The sequence below is a fragment of the Achroia grisella genome, unplaced genomic scaffold (assembly GCF_030625045.1).
Source record: "Achroia grisella isolate CSIRO2021 unplaced genomic scaffold, CSIRO_AGI_Agris_v1 utg779, whole genome shotgun sequence".
NCBI lineage: Eukaryota > Metazoa > Arthropoda > Insecta > Lepidoptera > Pyralidae > Achroia > Achroia grisella.
The window spans coordinates 1159795-1176138 of NW_026713019.1; the positions used below are offsets into that span (position 1 = coordinate 1159795).

At 30.9% G+C, this 16344-nt stretch overlaps 3 protein-coding genes across 3 annotated transcripts in view; 2 read left to right on the forward strand and 1 right to left on the reverse strand.

Annotated features, from left to right (window-relative positions):
- Positions 1 to 4359, reverse strand: part of LOC131850724 (uncharacterized) — a 50388-nt gene extending 46029 nt beyond the window's left edge. The window contains exon 1 of the mRNA XM_059201061.1: positions 4165 to 4359. The gene's annotated coding sequence lies outside the window, so the exon portion shown is untranslated. The remainder of the gene's footprint in view (positions 1 to 4164) is intronic.
- A 682-nt stretch (positions 4360 to 5041) lies between these two features.
- LOC131850717 (uncharacterized) lies at positions 5042 to 10685 on the forward strand. Its single transcript, XM_059201054.1, has 7 exons — positions 5042 to 5193; positions 5499 to 5666; positions 6072 to 6223; positions 7298 to 7494; positions 8026 to 8103; positions 8804 to 8951; positions 9433 to 10685. Exons 1-7 carry the CDS (start codon positions 5111 to 5113, stop codon positions 9633 to 9635), a joined length of 1029 nt encoding a protein of 342 aa, XP_059057037.1. The 5' UTR covers positions 5042 to 5110; the 3' UTR covers positions 9636 to 10685.
- Positions 10686 to 14947: 4262 nt separating this feature from the next.
- LOC131850800 (uncharacterized) lies at positions 14948 to 16131 on the forward strand. Its single transcript, XM_059201163.1, has 2 exons — positions 14948 to 15494; positions 15978 to 16131. The coding sequence occupies exons 1-2, from the start codon at positions 15061 to 15063 to the stop codon at positions 16036 to 16038; spliced, it is 495 nt and encodes a 164-aa protein (XP_059057146.1). The 5' UTR covers positions 14948 to 15060; the 3' UTR covers positions 16039 to 16131.
- The last annotated feature ends 213 nt before the right edge of the window (positions 16132 to 16344 follow it).

The following is a 16344-nucleotide window of genomic DNA, read 5'->3' on the forward strand; positions in this document are numbered from 1 at the left end:
AAAAAACTACGGTATACTTTGGAGGAACTACTAATGAAAGATGATACGATTATCATGAAGTAAGAACCTAACATGGTACATTGCTAGCAAGGGTGGTACAATTTAGAAACTATTCCCTCTTCCCCTGCACAGGCTGGTTATTGATGCTAACTCGGTAATTTCAGAGTATGTATTGTGAAATATTTTAATAAAACAGGACGTCTAGCTTTTGTTATGCGCTTTAGCGTGGGTGTTGCAAAGCAGAAACGCATGCCATGGGCCACAATACGAAAATACTTTCACGGAAATAAATAGACTATAAATTTAAAATTGTAGTTGAAATAAACTTATATTTATATTGTGTGTTACACATAGAGTTACACTAATAACACCTTAACTTTTGGTAACTGGTAGAGAAGCTTGATGGATAAAGCCATCTATAACATCCCGTCCTTGCTATTTAATACGGGTGATGGGGCAAGTATTGATTAAGTACCTCGTATATATGTATTTAGATTCTTTTTCTGTTTTATAGGTACTTAGATAAAGTCGAATAAAGAACCCGAAAAAACCGACAGCAAAAAAAGTTGGCAAAAATTTAAATATATTTTATTTATTTATCGGTATTTTTTTTTATTGTAAACCCTATTTCCTATTTGGATCAATGACTAAAATCATAAAAAAAATTTCGTGAGTCATAAAAGTAATGGAGCACGTAGAGATACTTGCATGTCATAAGCTTTATGAATTGGTGTTAATTACCTGAAATGGGTTTAACACTATCTGAATTTAATTAACATTGCTGAAATATATTCCACGTAATTAAAGGGAATTTCGTTAATTATCGAGTAAATAGATATTGAATAACAATCTGTTATGTGTATATTTTTATAATCATCTATTGTGTGAAATTAATCGGATTAGTCTCGTAATTACGATGCCCTAGGGAAGTTTCTGATTTCACTTATTTCTTGTGTGGAATTTACTCGACATTTTCACAAAAACTGAAAGTAATCTTTTTATTTTAAATCGTAGATTGGCTTTTCCACTAATATTTCCATTTCCAAACTTTAGCCAAATCAGTAGACAATTTTTTTTAGCACAATGTATTTGCTTGCTGGTGCGGACTGTCTGTGTAGTGAACGTGATTGTAATTGTCATAGCTAACGCTCCGGCGGATTAGAATTATGAAAGCATCAATCTTGCTAAATCTGACCTCGTTATTTGCTATATTATTCATTAATTACAAGAATTGCTATGCTCTAAGAATATATGAAAATTATTATTTTTTAATTATTCATATAAAAAGATAAATAAATAATATAAAAATCAACAGTTATAGTGATTGTAGGTGCTATAGTGATTGTGATAATTTTTTTATTGGATGAATATATAATAGTACACCCGTTTGCGCTATATAATCAATACAGTGATGAATGATGAACACCAGGACTAATTATTATGGAATTTCAGAAAGGACCACGTGGAGAACCTGATAAGGATTTAGGTACATAGCTTGTAGCGCCCGGTTACCACTTCTCATTAGCAGGTTTTTCATCAGTCAGTCAGGTATTTCATCCACGCTCTTATCGGTGAAGCTCATACCAATTTCCACGTTCTTCCATCGTACTCTTTAAATGTCTGCAGTTACTTCCAGTTGTATAAAAAATAATTCTAACATTGAACGAATTTATTAAATTCCATATATAAATATCCCATTATGGGCACTAATATACAATTTTACTACAACAATAAATACCGTCCAAACTCAACAATAAGGAAAAGCGTGTTACAACCATATGCGCGTTAATAGTTCAATAATAAATTATGGTATAAACTTAACGTAAATCATATTTTAACCGTCCTGCTGAACATATAAAGAAAGTCGTTGAATGTTTCAGCGCGACCGTTACGGACGAAATACGCCCGTGTTCCGCCCAAAATACGCGGGTTGCGTCACCGCACTGAACTATTGCCCTTAATCGTGCACGCCATACGGAAATTACATGTAAAATAATATTTGTTTTAAACTTCATATTTTACCTTAGTATCTGGATCAACACACATAACATGCGGGTTGGTATTGTTTTCAACTCATACTAACATTATAAATGCGAAAGTCTGTCTGTCTTTACTATTTCGCGGCTAAGCTGCTAAACAGATCTTAATGAAATTTAACATCATAAGTTACATTGTAAAATACTTGTACCTTCATAAAATAATTTGGAAGGGGTGAATTCGTGGATGATTAATCTATTTTATGGATGATAATGAAATATGCACCCGCAATGCTAACAATTTACGCTGGCGGGGTACTAGAGGAAGATGATAAAATGAGCATAAAATCATCAGTCAGTTAGCCCATCTTGGAAATGTAACGTAATGTAATGGAATCATTTCCAAGATTAACCAGGTTAATTCCAGGTTAACCAACCCAGTAATGTGCATTAATAATAATGTACCATACATTGTTATTAATGCACATTACTGGGGGGAAGGGGTTGTTAGTAATCTGGACTAATGATCCCATTGCTAGCAATGTACCATGTCAGGACGACCTCCATGCGGTTCCCCCTGGAAACCATCTTGATAAATTCCCAGAAAATTTGTCAAGTTTTGTCACGAAAAAAATGCACATTACTAATAATCCCCCTTCCCCCTTTGGATGACAGATGGTGTAGAGGAAATTGTGGTTAACAACTAGTTTTATACAAAAATTTCTATAATTTTTTGCATATACTCTGTTAACTTTTGTCATTCTAAACAGAGTATAATTATTAGTATTTTAAATTACAGATTGTTGTTATTATTTGGGTGTATACAAATATTTATATTGCTAGGTTGCTAACCAGTATCAATAACAGGATTTGTTCTATTGAATTTTACCTCTTACTATTTTGCTTCACTAGACAGGCACTGAAAAAGATGTTTGTCAATGTAGCTAATTGTGGCAATTGGACAGAAGAAAACAGAACAACAGTAATTATGTAGTTAACACAAGTCACTATAAATATAGACAATCAAATTGTTAAAATTATTTAAGTGTTGGTTGTGACCAATGTAATACTCTTTAGTACACAATTTGTTTTCTGTCATTGGCATTTTCTCTACCGAATCAATTAATTGGTATATATATTTCTTGGAATTTGTATTTATTATTTTTATTAAAAAATACCAATACTCACATCTTTAATATAAAATCTACATTAACCTTTTCATAGAATTTATTATTATTCTAAATATTTTGCAATAGACATAGAAAAAGGGTTTGTGGTTTTTTTGCAACATTTGATTCACTCATTATTGTAATTAAACTTAATGTGTAATTTGAACAATAAATTTAGTACAAATATATATTATTATAATAGAAATAAGTATGAATATATGTATGAATATTTTTAATTTTACTTTCAAAATATATAAAATTGTTTAGATTAAGTACTTCTTTTTGATCATTACTTTAATTTTTAATACACAGAGTTAATGTATTTGGTAAAGTAAATTAATTTATAGTATGGTAATATATAGACAAGTTAAGTATGCACACAAGAATTTTATAAGGTTACGGTAAACTAGAGAATTCTATAAATAATAAACAGACATAATAATTGTAAACAACTGTTACAAACTCTGGCAATACTTTTAAAAAGTAGGATACTAATTTTGGAATAGCAAAATTGACAATCACAAAGAAATTAATAAAAGATTTACTCTATTTAGTTGAAATTTTGTCTATTGTACTTGAAATAATAATAACAATAACTCAGAACAATTCACACAGAGCCACCTAGTCCCAAACCAAGCAGACTTTACCTTTAAGTACTAAACAATTAAAACATTATTCTTTATTCATTGCTCAGTCCTCATAGTTTGTAGTTTATATACTGCGAGAATCAGAATTGCGACAATTAGAAGACAACGTAATAAAAAGCTAGATAACCGAGATTATTATCTTTAATAGTTTATTCAAAAATGTTATGTTATTTACTTAGATTTTTATGGGTAATTTTTGACCGATGCTGCTGTGAAAGAAAATTTATACTAAATCACTATGTTACTAGTTTCAAACATTCAGTAATGAATTAAATAATAACTACTAACGTATTATACTTAACACTTCAATGATTCTATACTTATATATAAAATTAAATTATATTTCGATAAAAAGAAAACTTCGGTACTAACCTGCTATTGCTGTTTAATAAGGTGGATCCACTGTCTATAAATTTTATAATAAATATTCTAACTACTTCACGATTAAAATTGATTGTTATATTAGATAATACACACACAATTTAATTCAATAAAAAGAACTATTTTAAAACTAATCTAAAAAATTAACGAAATATCTAAAGAACACAAATGGTAAAACAGGGAGAGACAAGGAAGGAACTAGTTATTTAATTTGCTAATTTTGTTTCGGTAACCGGTCCTGAAAACCAAAGACAATATTGAGTTCGTCATTTTAAAAAAGAAAGAAATATATATTTATTTGGCGCATTCAGTTTACAAATTAATTAAACAAATTTTTAGGTAAAAAATGACTAAAAATGAAAAGGCAGCGTCTACAGTTTGGTTATAATTATATGCAAAAAGTGTAAAATATCTATTACTGGCCATACTGAACCTCCTTTTCAATTGAAATAGTTTAAATTCATTGTTGTTTTGTATTGTATTATATTTTGAAAAATATGAGCAATATTTGTTTTTTTTAAAACCGGTGCTGTTTTTTATCGTTGTTACATATAAATATGAATGGTTTTAAATGCAGAGGAAGTCCGAAATAGAGATGAATGGAGTGCGAACAGGGAAGTATATTACGCCGACTCCAAATAAATGGGATAAGAAAGAAGCTGATGAGGTCCAGCACTACAAAAGAACGGACAAAATAAAAAATATTGTCTATATTTTTAAGTTCTCAAACTGTCAATGTCAAATATGACATCCGTTCTGTCAATTAAGATGTCAGTAACAATCAGTGTCACACAATACATTTTACATGTTTAGAATTCACAGCGTTTGTTATTTATTTTGTAAGACTATATACTTATAAATTGTTTTTTAATTTGTAAAATCTGAATGTAGTAATACACAACTTTTATATTGTTATCAGCTATTAAGATTTCAGAGAATGGAGGCAGATTCTACCACGTTTGAAAATACTACAAAAAATAATCAAGATGAAGATTTTCTACCTTTTACAGTATGCCCAGGGTATGTAGACTAGTAGTTATGTAGTAAAAATTGTGAATGGATGAGTTATCCTTATCTTATACGTAACTAACTAACACTAACTTATATGCTGACGGGACGCTAGTTGAGAATTGCAGAGTTACTTAACCAGGAAATAAATCTACCTCTGGAACCCGTCATGGGTTCCAGGGGAGGTAGGACAGACCGCTTGGCTCAACCTTGTAGGGTACTTTGCTGACAACAAGGTACTTTAATAGACCCTATTACTTACAATCTCCCCCTGTACTGATAGTTTCTTTATTTAACTAAAATATTTTAATTTCCAGCAATTTCAAAGTCTACAAAGAGTTCACAGGCAACAGTGGTGAAAAAAATTTAGAAACTCAAATAGTACAAAAACTGCAGAATATAGGTCTTCTTCCAAGAACCATTCAATGTCCTACAGCTTTACCTGACTGCAAAGTTGTATCTAAAGCTGCAAGAGTGATAGACAGGTAAAGAAAACAATTCAGTATCATCCAGCTATCATCACTGCTGCAAAATTTCACACTATGACAAAATTTGATTAATAACATTACTAATGAAATGGTGTCTCCATATATATTATTTTTATCTAAATATGAATGTCCTCTGAGCAAAATACCTAATACCACTTGTTTGTTCAAAGCTTCCAATATCCAGAGTAATAAGTATTACATTGGTTTGCTAATATGTATGTTGTTTTGTTTATTGAATTAAAATACCATAACTAATATATGTATCTATCATTTTAATATAATAAAGTTGACATTATTAATATTATATACATTTATATAATTAACATATTTGTGTAATCAAAGATTCTGATCTCATAGATATAACATATAAATGCTTAATTTAATATATTAAATTGACTTCAGGGTGCAGTGGGTGTGTCAAGGTTGTGGAAAGAGGCAGCCGATACGATCTGGTTCGTTCTTCATGAAACTTCAATGCTCCATCCTGCAGTCATTGCAAATGATTTTGGCGTGGTGTGAGGATGCTGATTGTGATATTGCAGCTGAATACTTCAGTAATTATGCATAATTATTATTTTTTTGATGATGATGATTATATTTTATTTAAACAAGAAAATAGGTATCTGATGGTAAATGGTAGTTTGTTTGTTGTTGGTAATTTCCAAAATATCACAAATTATTTCCTGAATACTATGGATATATAGGACATAAATAATAGTGTTTCAGTAGCAGCATAAAGCATAAAGCATTTTTATACTTACATTGTTGTTTTTTTAAATTTGACTTGAACATGTTTTAAGAGTAGAAATAAATGAAGTGAATGTAAATCTCTTTAATATAAAACTTTACATACATAAAAAGAAATGGTTAATTCCATGATGTAAAATGATTATAAAAATCTACCTGTAAATAACATTCTTCTTTAATGTCTACAACGTATTCTCTCAATGCTCTTTATTAAAAGATTTGTTTTGAATAATTTCCATGCTTGCACATCAAGTACAATAAGGTAAGTTTTAAACATAGGACAATAAACGAAATATAAATTTCTTGAGGATTTAGAACTATCTATACAATATTATATAAATATATACAAACCTTTTCTATTAGAATTTATTATATAATTATTGGAAAGTGTTAGAATTACGTAATATTCTCATTACGAATCCATATAAATTAATTAGGCTCTTAGTCAAGAAATAAGAAATAAGTTTTCCAGTTTGTTGAAAATTCTACCCAAAATTAACTAAAATATATTTGACACAAATAACTTTAAAAGTATATTGAACATAATTCTGCTTGTATAATATGTATGTGAAAAATGATATGCAAGTAATAATAATAATAATATTCTTTATTTGTCTCAAATACAAAAACAAAAACTTTTCACACAATACAACTGTTTCCCAAACAATAATATAATTTAAAACTAACGAATGAGACAAAATGGTCTATAACTCAGTGAGGGCAGTGAGTCCACCCTCTCTGCTATTCTGTTATAGCCTTTATCAGTAAAATAATACATACATACCTATATAGAAAATAATAAAAAAAATATTAATAAGAAAATAGTAGTAGTAGTATAATCAATAATTATAGTGTATAATATGAAATTCTCTCGATTGCAGAGGTAAAGCCAAAAGTAGCAAGTCAAATATACGACAGATTAGATGAGTTAGCTGTGCTAGAACAGAGCAAGTACGTCCTGGGTGGAGAGAACTCTGTTGTCTTGGCCGAAATGTATCCAGATTGTTTAAACCGACTGTCACCAGATACAACTGATCAGCCTCACGTCCATCGCATATTAATGCTTGCTGATACAAATGTAAGTTTATAAATACTCTAGTTTGTACCCTAGCTATCGAGAGAGTATTTTAACAGTAATATGTATAAATTTTATTCTTCTATTCTATATTCAAAATAATATTATAATACAAAGTGCTTTAAAATGTATTTCCCAATAAATTGTTTTCAAGATATTTTTATGACATATGTTTTACCACTAGCTTCTATTATTTTTAGTAGATAACCTATATATATATATATAAGGATGTCTCCTTAATATGAATATATACATATATAGGACATATATATATTTATATGGATAGGTTAATAAATTATAATTAAGAATAGTTTGTTTGAAAGGTACATTATTCCTGACATAATTTCCAAAGTTAGATGATGTTTGTTGCTTTAGTCTGATTCCATCCCTATGAATCCGAGGCTGGTTTAATTCATAAACCAATTAAAGACTTGTTAAAATATTTCTTAAACTAAATTGTTTAAAGCTATTATCAACATATTCATTTATTTAGCTCCATTATTAATAGTACTTTATGGATATTATCGTTTTCAGCATATTCCTACTCATTACCAACTATACGTTTTAAAAGATGATTTGAAGAAGAACTCAGTAAGCTGTACAGACAACCAGGTGAGTGGTAAAGTTAATTTATCTTTAACCAACTCCAAAAGAGAGATTCTGGAATAATGTGTATTTTTTTTTCAAATAATTCAAAATCGGTTTCTGTGTTCTATGATATATTAATCAATTGTAAACGGATTTATTGTTTGTGCTGGATATATGCTATTATTTGTGTCTCATGACACTTTCGTCACAATTGAGGTCAATTTTTAATAGACTAAAACTTTATTGCATTCATTATTATTGTAGCTTTGATCATATGTTAACAAATCGCCATGGTACCCCAAGCATACTGTACCATTAATAAGTAATCCAATGAATTATAATATTTTTACCCCTGGTTGAATTATTTATTATCTCTCAGTCACTTCCATGGAAGAATAGAATAGATAATTCTTTATTAAAATAAACTTCAAGACTTTTGAATAGCAATTAGATTACATGTATTATTTGCCTTAAAGATATGTAAATGGATGGTTATCTCTTCTTTCAATCTATCTATATTCACCCTCGTTGGGGTATATATATGTATACATATATATATTGCTACGAGGGTGAAGACATATAGGTAAGGCCTAGTGAGATCCTCTTTGCCCTGACGATTATCTCCAGAGCGACTATCTTCGGGTTTCTGAGTGGATAGCTGTAATAGCGTTTCTTTATAGTTGGCCTTTTCTTTTATTTAATTTCTACTTGTTTCAATTTACAGTCCTTGACAGCTGAGATAGAAGCGGCTGTGTCACGCGTGACGTCACCACAGTCGATCGTGGTGAGTGGTAGCAGTGTACCGCAACTGGCAGGCGCATCTTCCGTGCAACAGTTACTACAGCATTGCGACCCAGATATGCAGTATTTCTGTAAGTATTACTTTAATTCTTAAGGAAATTTGTAACTTGACATATTGACTAGACGTACTGCGACCTTCTAGTCCTAAACTAACATCAGTATATATATTATGATTACAAGACTAATCATAGAAATTATTGGATACATTTCTTTGCATGAACGTTTAATAGTTATAAGTTAAAATGTTTGTTTACATTTTTTGTAAGTAATATTAAAATGGGTATAGCCCGCCACAATGGTGTACTGACATTTAAGTATAAAGAGAGGATGTTTATTTATTTTTTTATTTAACATTCCAAATTCAGCTAGTACTCGAGTTTGTACTCCACAGAATATAAACGTAATCTTGTATCCATTATTAAGATATGTATATCCTCTTATTACTTTATATAATAATAAAATAATATATCCGCGGCACAAATCTCCATAAGCAATTATTTGAATTTTAGGAGTTCTTTGTATTAATTTATAATACTTTATTTTCATTGCCAGTAAGCTCACGCATTTGGCGACAAGCGATATCCTTGTGCGCAGCGTCACGTGATTTTTGCACGAGCCCTGACGTGACGAGTGGAGTCGCGTGCGGAGTTATAGCTCAACGTTACTTGTACGCCGCCCTCTACCGGCTGAAGCACGATGACGGCTTCTATCATCACTTGCTAACAGTCATCGCAGAATACTTTACGGACAAGTAAATAGATGTATGGTAACAGTTATTGTTACGTTCTAATACCTAGGTATGAAAATCGATTATGAAAATATCGATAATATTTTCCAATAAAAATCGGTTACATTAACCGATTTCAATTGTTACACTTACTATGTGAAAGAAAGTAAGACCACACTAGTTCAGATGTTCGTGATTAATATATCAAGCAAAAACGATTATTCTATCAAATCGATATTTTTTGTAGAATATCACCTATAAAAACCTAGAGATATTCCTATATTAGCGTATGTTTAACTAAAAGAGTTAATTAATTATTAAGATATTAATTAATAAGTAGAAATATATTGTGCCTTATTTAAATAAACTGTCTTCCGATGTGCCTTGAAAATCGAAATTTTGTTTTTGTTTAGGAATATATCATTTTTATTTTATTAAAGGTTGATACAGTTGAAAGAAGTTGAAATTTATGACAAATGACAAAATAATACAACATTATTTTCTCATATATTACGTAAGTTATTATTATTTGTTTTGTTAATACAGCACAACTTTGTCTTCCTACGAAACATGTTGGTATTATACTAATAAATCTCTTGTAAGTATGTAACTTGTCTTTAACATGTTATGTATTTATGTGTACTCAAAATCGTGTAAAACTTACAAACTATTGTTAATTAAGAACATACTTGTATTATGGATATACGACCTTCTTAGGGTTATGTTATATCAATGTAAGTTATATATGCAGATATTATTTTGTTTAGAATAATTAATTATACCTAAGTATTACTAGACCCCTTCAAATAGTCAGAAACTCAATGAATTATCTTTTATTTCTTAATTGTTAATTACCGCCTATAAACGGTGGATTTGATTTTTTATTAAATTTGATAACTTTACATACAATTTTACCTTTACAATACATCTGTACAATACAGACGAACCCATACTAATGAAAACGTAGAGTTATTTCTAATTACTCGGTGTTAAAAAAATAACTGAAACTAAAAAACAAATCATAGTAAAAATTCCTAAAATGCTTGGCAGGTGTCTTAAACAATATTTAAAATATGATTATTATATTAATGTTCAATTAAGTGTCATATTACGTTAACAGTTTTAGTGTGTTTCCTGCATTATGAAATTAGTTAATATTACTAATAACAGACAAAAATATTTGAATTGCTTTCTTTTTAGGTATTTCAATACAACACCATGTTTCTTTACTAAATATGCCACAGAAAAACTATGGTCGTCACACTGAGATGTACTAAATACATTTTGTTAAGACGAACTTACGTTTTTGTTTGTTAATTAAATATGTAATTAGGTGTAGAATACTGTAGAAGAAGGTATATCCTTGTTAGATTTTAATTTGCTTTCTAACACAAGAGCTAGCACTATTGCTTTAGTTTTTATGAACTCGTACTATTGTAGAAAACATGTACCAAGTCCATACGGTGTTGATTAATGTACACAAATGAATGGAAATTATTATTAATTATCAGTATTGGAGCGAGCGAGCGACACTTACTCGTAAGTCGTACAGAATTTAGGATTAGGCCTAATCCTAAATTTTGAAGCTTAACAACTTTTCGAAAAAAAAAGTTTGAATCATTTAAAATGCCTAATATATAACCTTCATATAAACTCGTCACGTGATCAATTAATATGAAATGTTCAAAGTTTATATTTACCCACCCACTTTGTTTCTTATTCAAAGTGGTTCAGTTACATGAAGAGTCTACTGGGTTCTTCGCTTAGTTATCTTACTTCTATCTCTTCACCTATATTAAGTGATGTGGCTGAGGTGCCAACTAGAAACGAGATACAAAAACTGGATAGTGCGATTTTTTTTCTACATTCAATTACCTGTATAGCAACTTTAATGGAGATCGATTGAACGGTATGATGTACTAGCAGACCCGCGCAAATTCGTCGCCTTTCCCCCGTTTTTGCAACACCTTTCATTGCAGCTTTGCTCCTATTGGTGATAAATAGGCTATTCCACAAAAATAGAATTTACAAAATCGGATTAGTACTACCGAAGATTAATACTATCACAATCTTTACTCTTTATAATATTAGTATAAATATTTTACCGCTATGCAAAGATGGCGCCATTTTAATAGCCCTGGGTCGTAAAACTTGAGAATGCAATGGTCTCTGTCTTATTATATTAATTGATAATCAATGCAAAAGATTTATTATAAGTAGTGTTTTCTACATATGACTGATATTACTGATACATATGTTTTTTACGTTATAAGTATGTTTTTTTAGTATAACCTAAGCCAATTAACGCTTGTCATACACAATCTTGAATTTAATGAAACTATTGTAGAAAAGTAATCATTTACCAAAGCTTTCTTTTTTGTGAATAAACTCCAATTCATTTTTATCTTTAGCCATATAATAAATCAATGATATTACAAAATTGATAGAATAACAATTGATGAAACACTTACCTATTATTTGTAACTGTAAGGTTGTAAAATACATATTATTATGTATCCTATATATATCATACGTATTATCACAGATAAGATAATATGTAATATGTATTTTAAACAAATAAAAACATATTATTATTATTATAACTATTGTTTTTTTTTAAATTCTGAATTATTCTCAATTGTCTTAATATATTTTTAGTCGATTGTCCAATGGTGGTCTTGGTGGTTCAAATTCAAATTCACAAATCATTTATTCATGTAGGACATTTTAGCCGCTTATGAACGTCAAGTTTTTACATTATAATTTTTTTCCCTACCGTCCAGTTCGGTATATAGATCCAATTGAGAAGAACTGGCAAGAAAGTCAACTGAATTACTTTAAAGTAGTAGTTCTTACAATAAATTTTTGTTATAGTTTATTTTATGGAACTAAATTTATTTACTTTTGCTACGTGCAACGAGAAGACCGTGGTGTTATTCATCCAATTCAAACTTGTGGCGGCGTGGTGGACCGGGTCAATTTGCTCCCTTAATATGGTTGAGTGCAATAAGGTTGGCTCATCCGTCATACTCGTGAACGGGTGCTGCTTGTGAGGACTGGTCTGTTCGGGTTACAAACACTGATTAGACTATTTGCTTTTGCAATAGCATATGCTGGAGTTACTCTATTCTCTCAAATTTGAATTTAAAATGAATCATTCCGAACTGACGGTAGATTTGACATATTTTAAGAATCTGTACTAGACATATAGGAATAAAGATATTTTGAATTTGAATAAAAATATACTGATTAGTAAATAGATGATTAATACACTGGGCCGTCGACTTAAAGCAAACAACTACTGAACCTGTATCGAATTAGGCCAGCGCATCGGATTGGCAGGTCTCACGATGTTGCCTTTAGAAAGGCGAATGGATAGCAGCTGTATGGCTGCACAGTCCCGTTGCTGTGGACTTCCCGTTTTACTTGTCTTGAAGTATTTCTTTTAAAGATACAGCAATAGATTTATATCTTTATTATGCTACATATGTGGACTAGACCAAATTAATTGCGAATCGTTTCCATAAGTGCAAACCATTAATATCTATTTATAATATTCGAATTAAATACTGGACTAATGATCTCATTTCTAACAATGTACATCTTAGGTTGACCTCCACGTTCACCTAGGAAACCATCGTGATAAATTCCTGGTGAATTTGTCACGTTGGGCAGACATTAAGCTCATGGGCACACACTCTCATCCTATCACCCTTCACTGGTGCCCCGCTAGCGTAAACTGTTACGCGTAGCAATATTCCATTATTATCCTTTAAAAAAAATTTTAATGTGATATTCAGACAGTTCAATTGGAATTACAAGGTTTTTACACATACGGAACCCTAAAGTATAGGACGGACTGTCTATGCGTTTGACATACGAGTAAAAACAGGTACAACAAGCTCTAGTGCAGTTAGATATAATTTCATTTGTGGTTTAACGAAGCTTACAACACGGCGGAAAGGTAAGGGCAAATAAAATGTGATCGTTTTACAGTTTATTGGCCCAAGTGGGTGATACAGTTAGTCGAAAGCCGAGTGCACCAACGCGGACAGGTTGCTTTGACCGTGATTTTCGACGCGGCACGAACTTTGTCGCGTCAATAATTAATTATTTCCCACATTAAACACTAATACATTACTAATGTGAGCGGTTCCATTTGCAATTTTGGAACACACTTTCTATTTGCACGGACATGATTTATTATTTTGTTATTGTCTATACCTATCAGGTTTATTTACGAACATATCTAGTTAAAAATAACCAGTCCTCTCACTTAAAGAATGTCCCTTCTTATAGGTAAATATATACATATTAATCTACCTCTTGAATCACTCTATCTACTGCTAAAAACTGCTTTAAAATCCGTTGCATAGTTTAAAATCTAAGCGAACAGACAAAGGAAGCGACTTCAATTTATACTATGTAAAACATTACTCATTGGTTGTCGACTCTGCGGAATCGATGTAAAAATAATGACAGTATTTTTTTATCTGGGCATAATCTGATAATTCAATAAATTAATTAAGAGATTTTTTTTACAATTCTTTTAATTTGCGGCACGTTACCACATTTACCTTATTTATTGGACAATCATGGAGCCCGACGCTATTATTCATCCATGTCCACAATAATAGGAAATCTAGTTTAGCTATAAAAACATAACCATAAGGTAGGTGTTAAATACTTTGCTACTTAGTAGGCAGTTAAATACTTTCACGTTTATCACGCCTAAGTATTGATAAGTAGGTACCTACTAAAGACAAACAATTATTATGTTATTAAACATTTAGTTCTAATGTAAGATATCGCTTTATAAAACTGTGAGAGTTGACTTGAAATGATCTTTTATTCTCGGCACCTTGAATAGGGTACATTGCAAACTAAAATTAGATAAGAATTTGTAACTTATTTATAAAAATATTTTAAGGAAGATTCAACAAATCACTTAATAAATTCTAATAAATTAATCGTTTACAAATTGTTCAAGAGAACTGAAGCCAGCAGGAGACAATGATTCTTAAAATCACTAAAATATGTAAAGTACGAATATGTATGTGAGATGAAGTCTCCAATGCCACTCACCTTTGCTAGAAATCTTTTCCCCTTTCAAAGGTAGACAATATTATATTTTTCAACCCGATCTAAGACAGAATAGGCTACAGTAAATGATATACCTAAATTTAAAAATAAACAAAACCCAATAATATCAATAAAATAATTTATAAACTACCATTTGATGAGATTGGTTTTCAAACAACAAAGATAGCTGTATTTACTGCACGTTGAGTTTGTTAATTCCAGTTTAGCAGGGCCGACTGGTGTGGTAAGGCAGTGCTGCGGTGGCTGTACCGCTATCTCCGCGAATAAATAAAAGATGCAACGGAGACCATGTACATAGCGGTGTTCACCTGCGGGATCGTGGCTCAGTGCGCCTCTAGACACATTCCGCGATGGTCAACTACAAGCGCGTGGTGTGCGAAGTGGCTGTGGTCGCGGTGTTGCTGACGGTCGCTGCTGGAGCCCCTACACCTGACTGCGACAAACACTACGACCAGCGGCAAAATGGCACCGAGAACTACCGACTTAATATCGACGGCGTCGTAATAGCTGTTGCTCCGGCGCAATCGCTCCTCGAAGTGGCTTCAGATATTGACATCAGCGACCTTTTGGAGTTATACGAGATGAATGAAATGGAGAAACCGAAGCCACCATCCAACCCCATCAGTATACCAGATGTTAAACCAGAAGATACGAAACCCCAACAATCGAAGCCTGAAAGTCCTGAGAAACCAGCAGAGGCGCCGCTCAGTGACGTCAGCTTGAACACAGATTTGAAACCAGCAAAAAAAGACGCTTTATCCAAGAAACATGAAAAAACTCAAAGGTAAAGTAAATCGGTTCTAAAACCAATGTATTTACTACACACACACACTTACAAGACATTTGTCTAATTACATTAAATGTAAATCTATACACATGTTGAAAGCTTTCAATATTTATGTAGATTTACAATACTACTGCTCTATGACCAGATAGAACAGGTCGACCAATTTTAATGTAGTTTTTAAATTAATATCTAAGGTTACGAGATTATTCGTATCTACATTCGATAATCTAAAATATTTATAAATGAATAAGAAAGGACACAGTTACAAATCTAAATTATTATAAAATTAAATTATTGAGAATTAATAAAATTGTAAATTTCTTTACTTCAAAATAATTAGATATGGCAAAAGCTTATTATTTTTGTAGTCTAGGTAACAAAGACCCTACGTCTGTAGGTATATGGCATTTTTTGCGTAAGAAAATATATTTAATACTATCTTTGTATACACATATAAAATATGCTGTGTTTTGTTTGCAGGTTGAAGGCGAGACTCGCTCACATTCTGCTGCCGCTACTTAGAAAAAATCGCCATCACTAAATAAAATTTCAATAAATATAATAAATATTACTATAACCCATTATAGATAATATGAGACATATTATTTGTAATGTAATATTTATTTATTAGTGTTAGGTATTTGGTAGTGTTATGACGTGATCATGAGTGATATTGAATGCATTTATTTAAGATAAGTTAATTATATAAGTTTGTAATAGTGTTTGTTTTGTTGAAAATAAAATATATGATTCTTATTGAAAAATCCCAAAATGTTGTTTTAACTAATTTAGTTGCCCATTCTTTTTTAGGATGATATTATCATTATAGTTATTGTAAGAACACCGG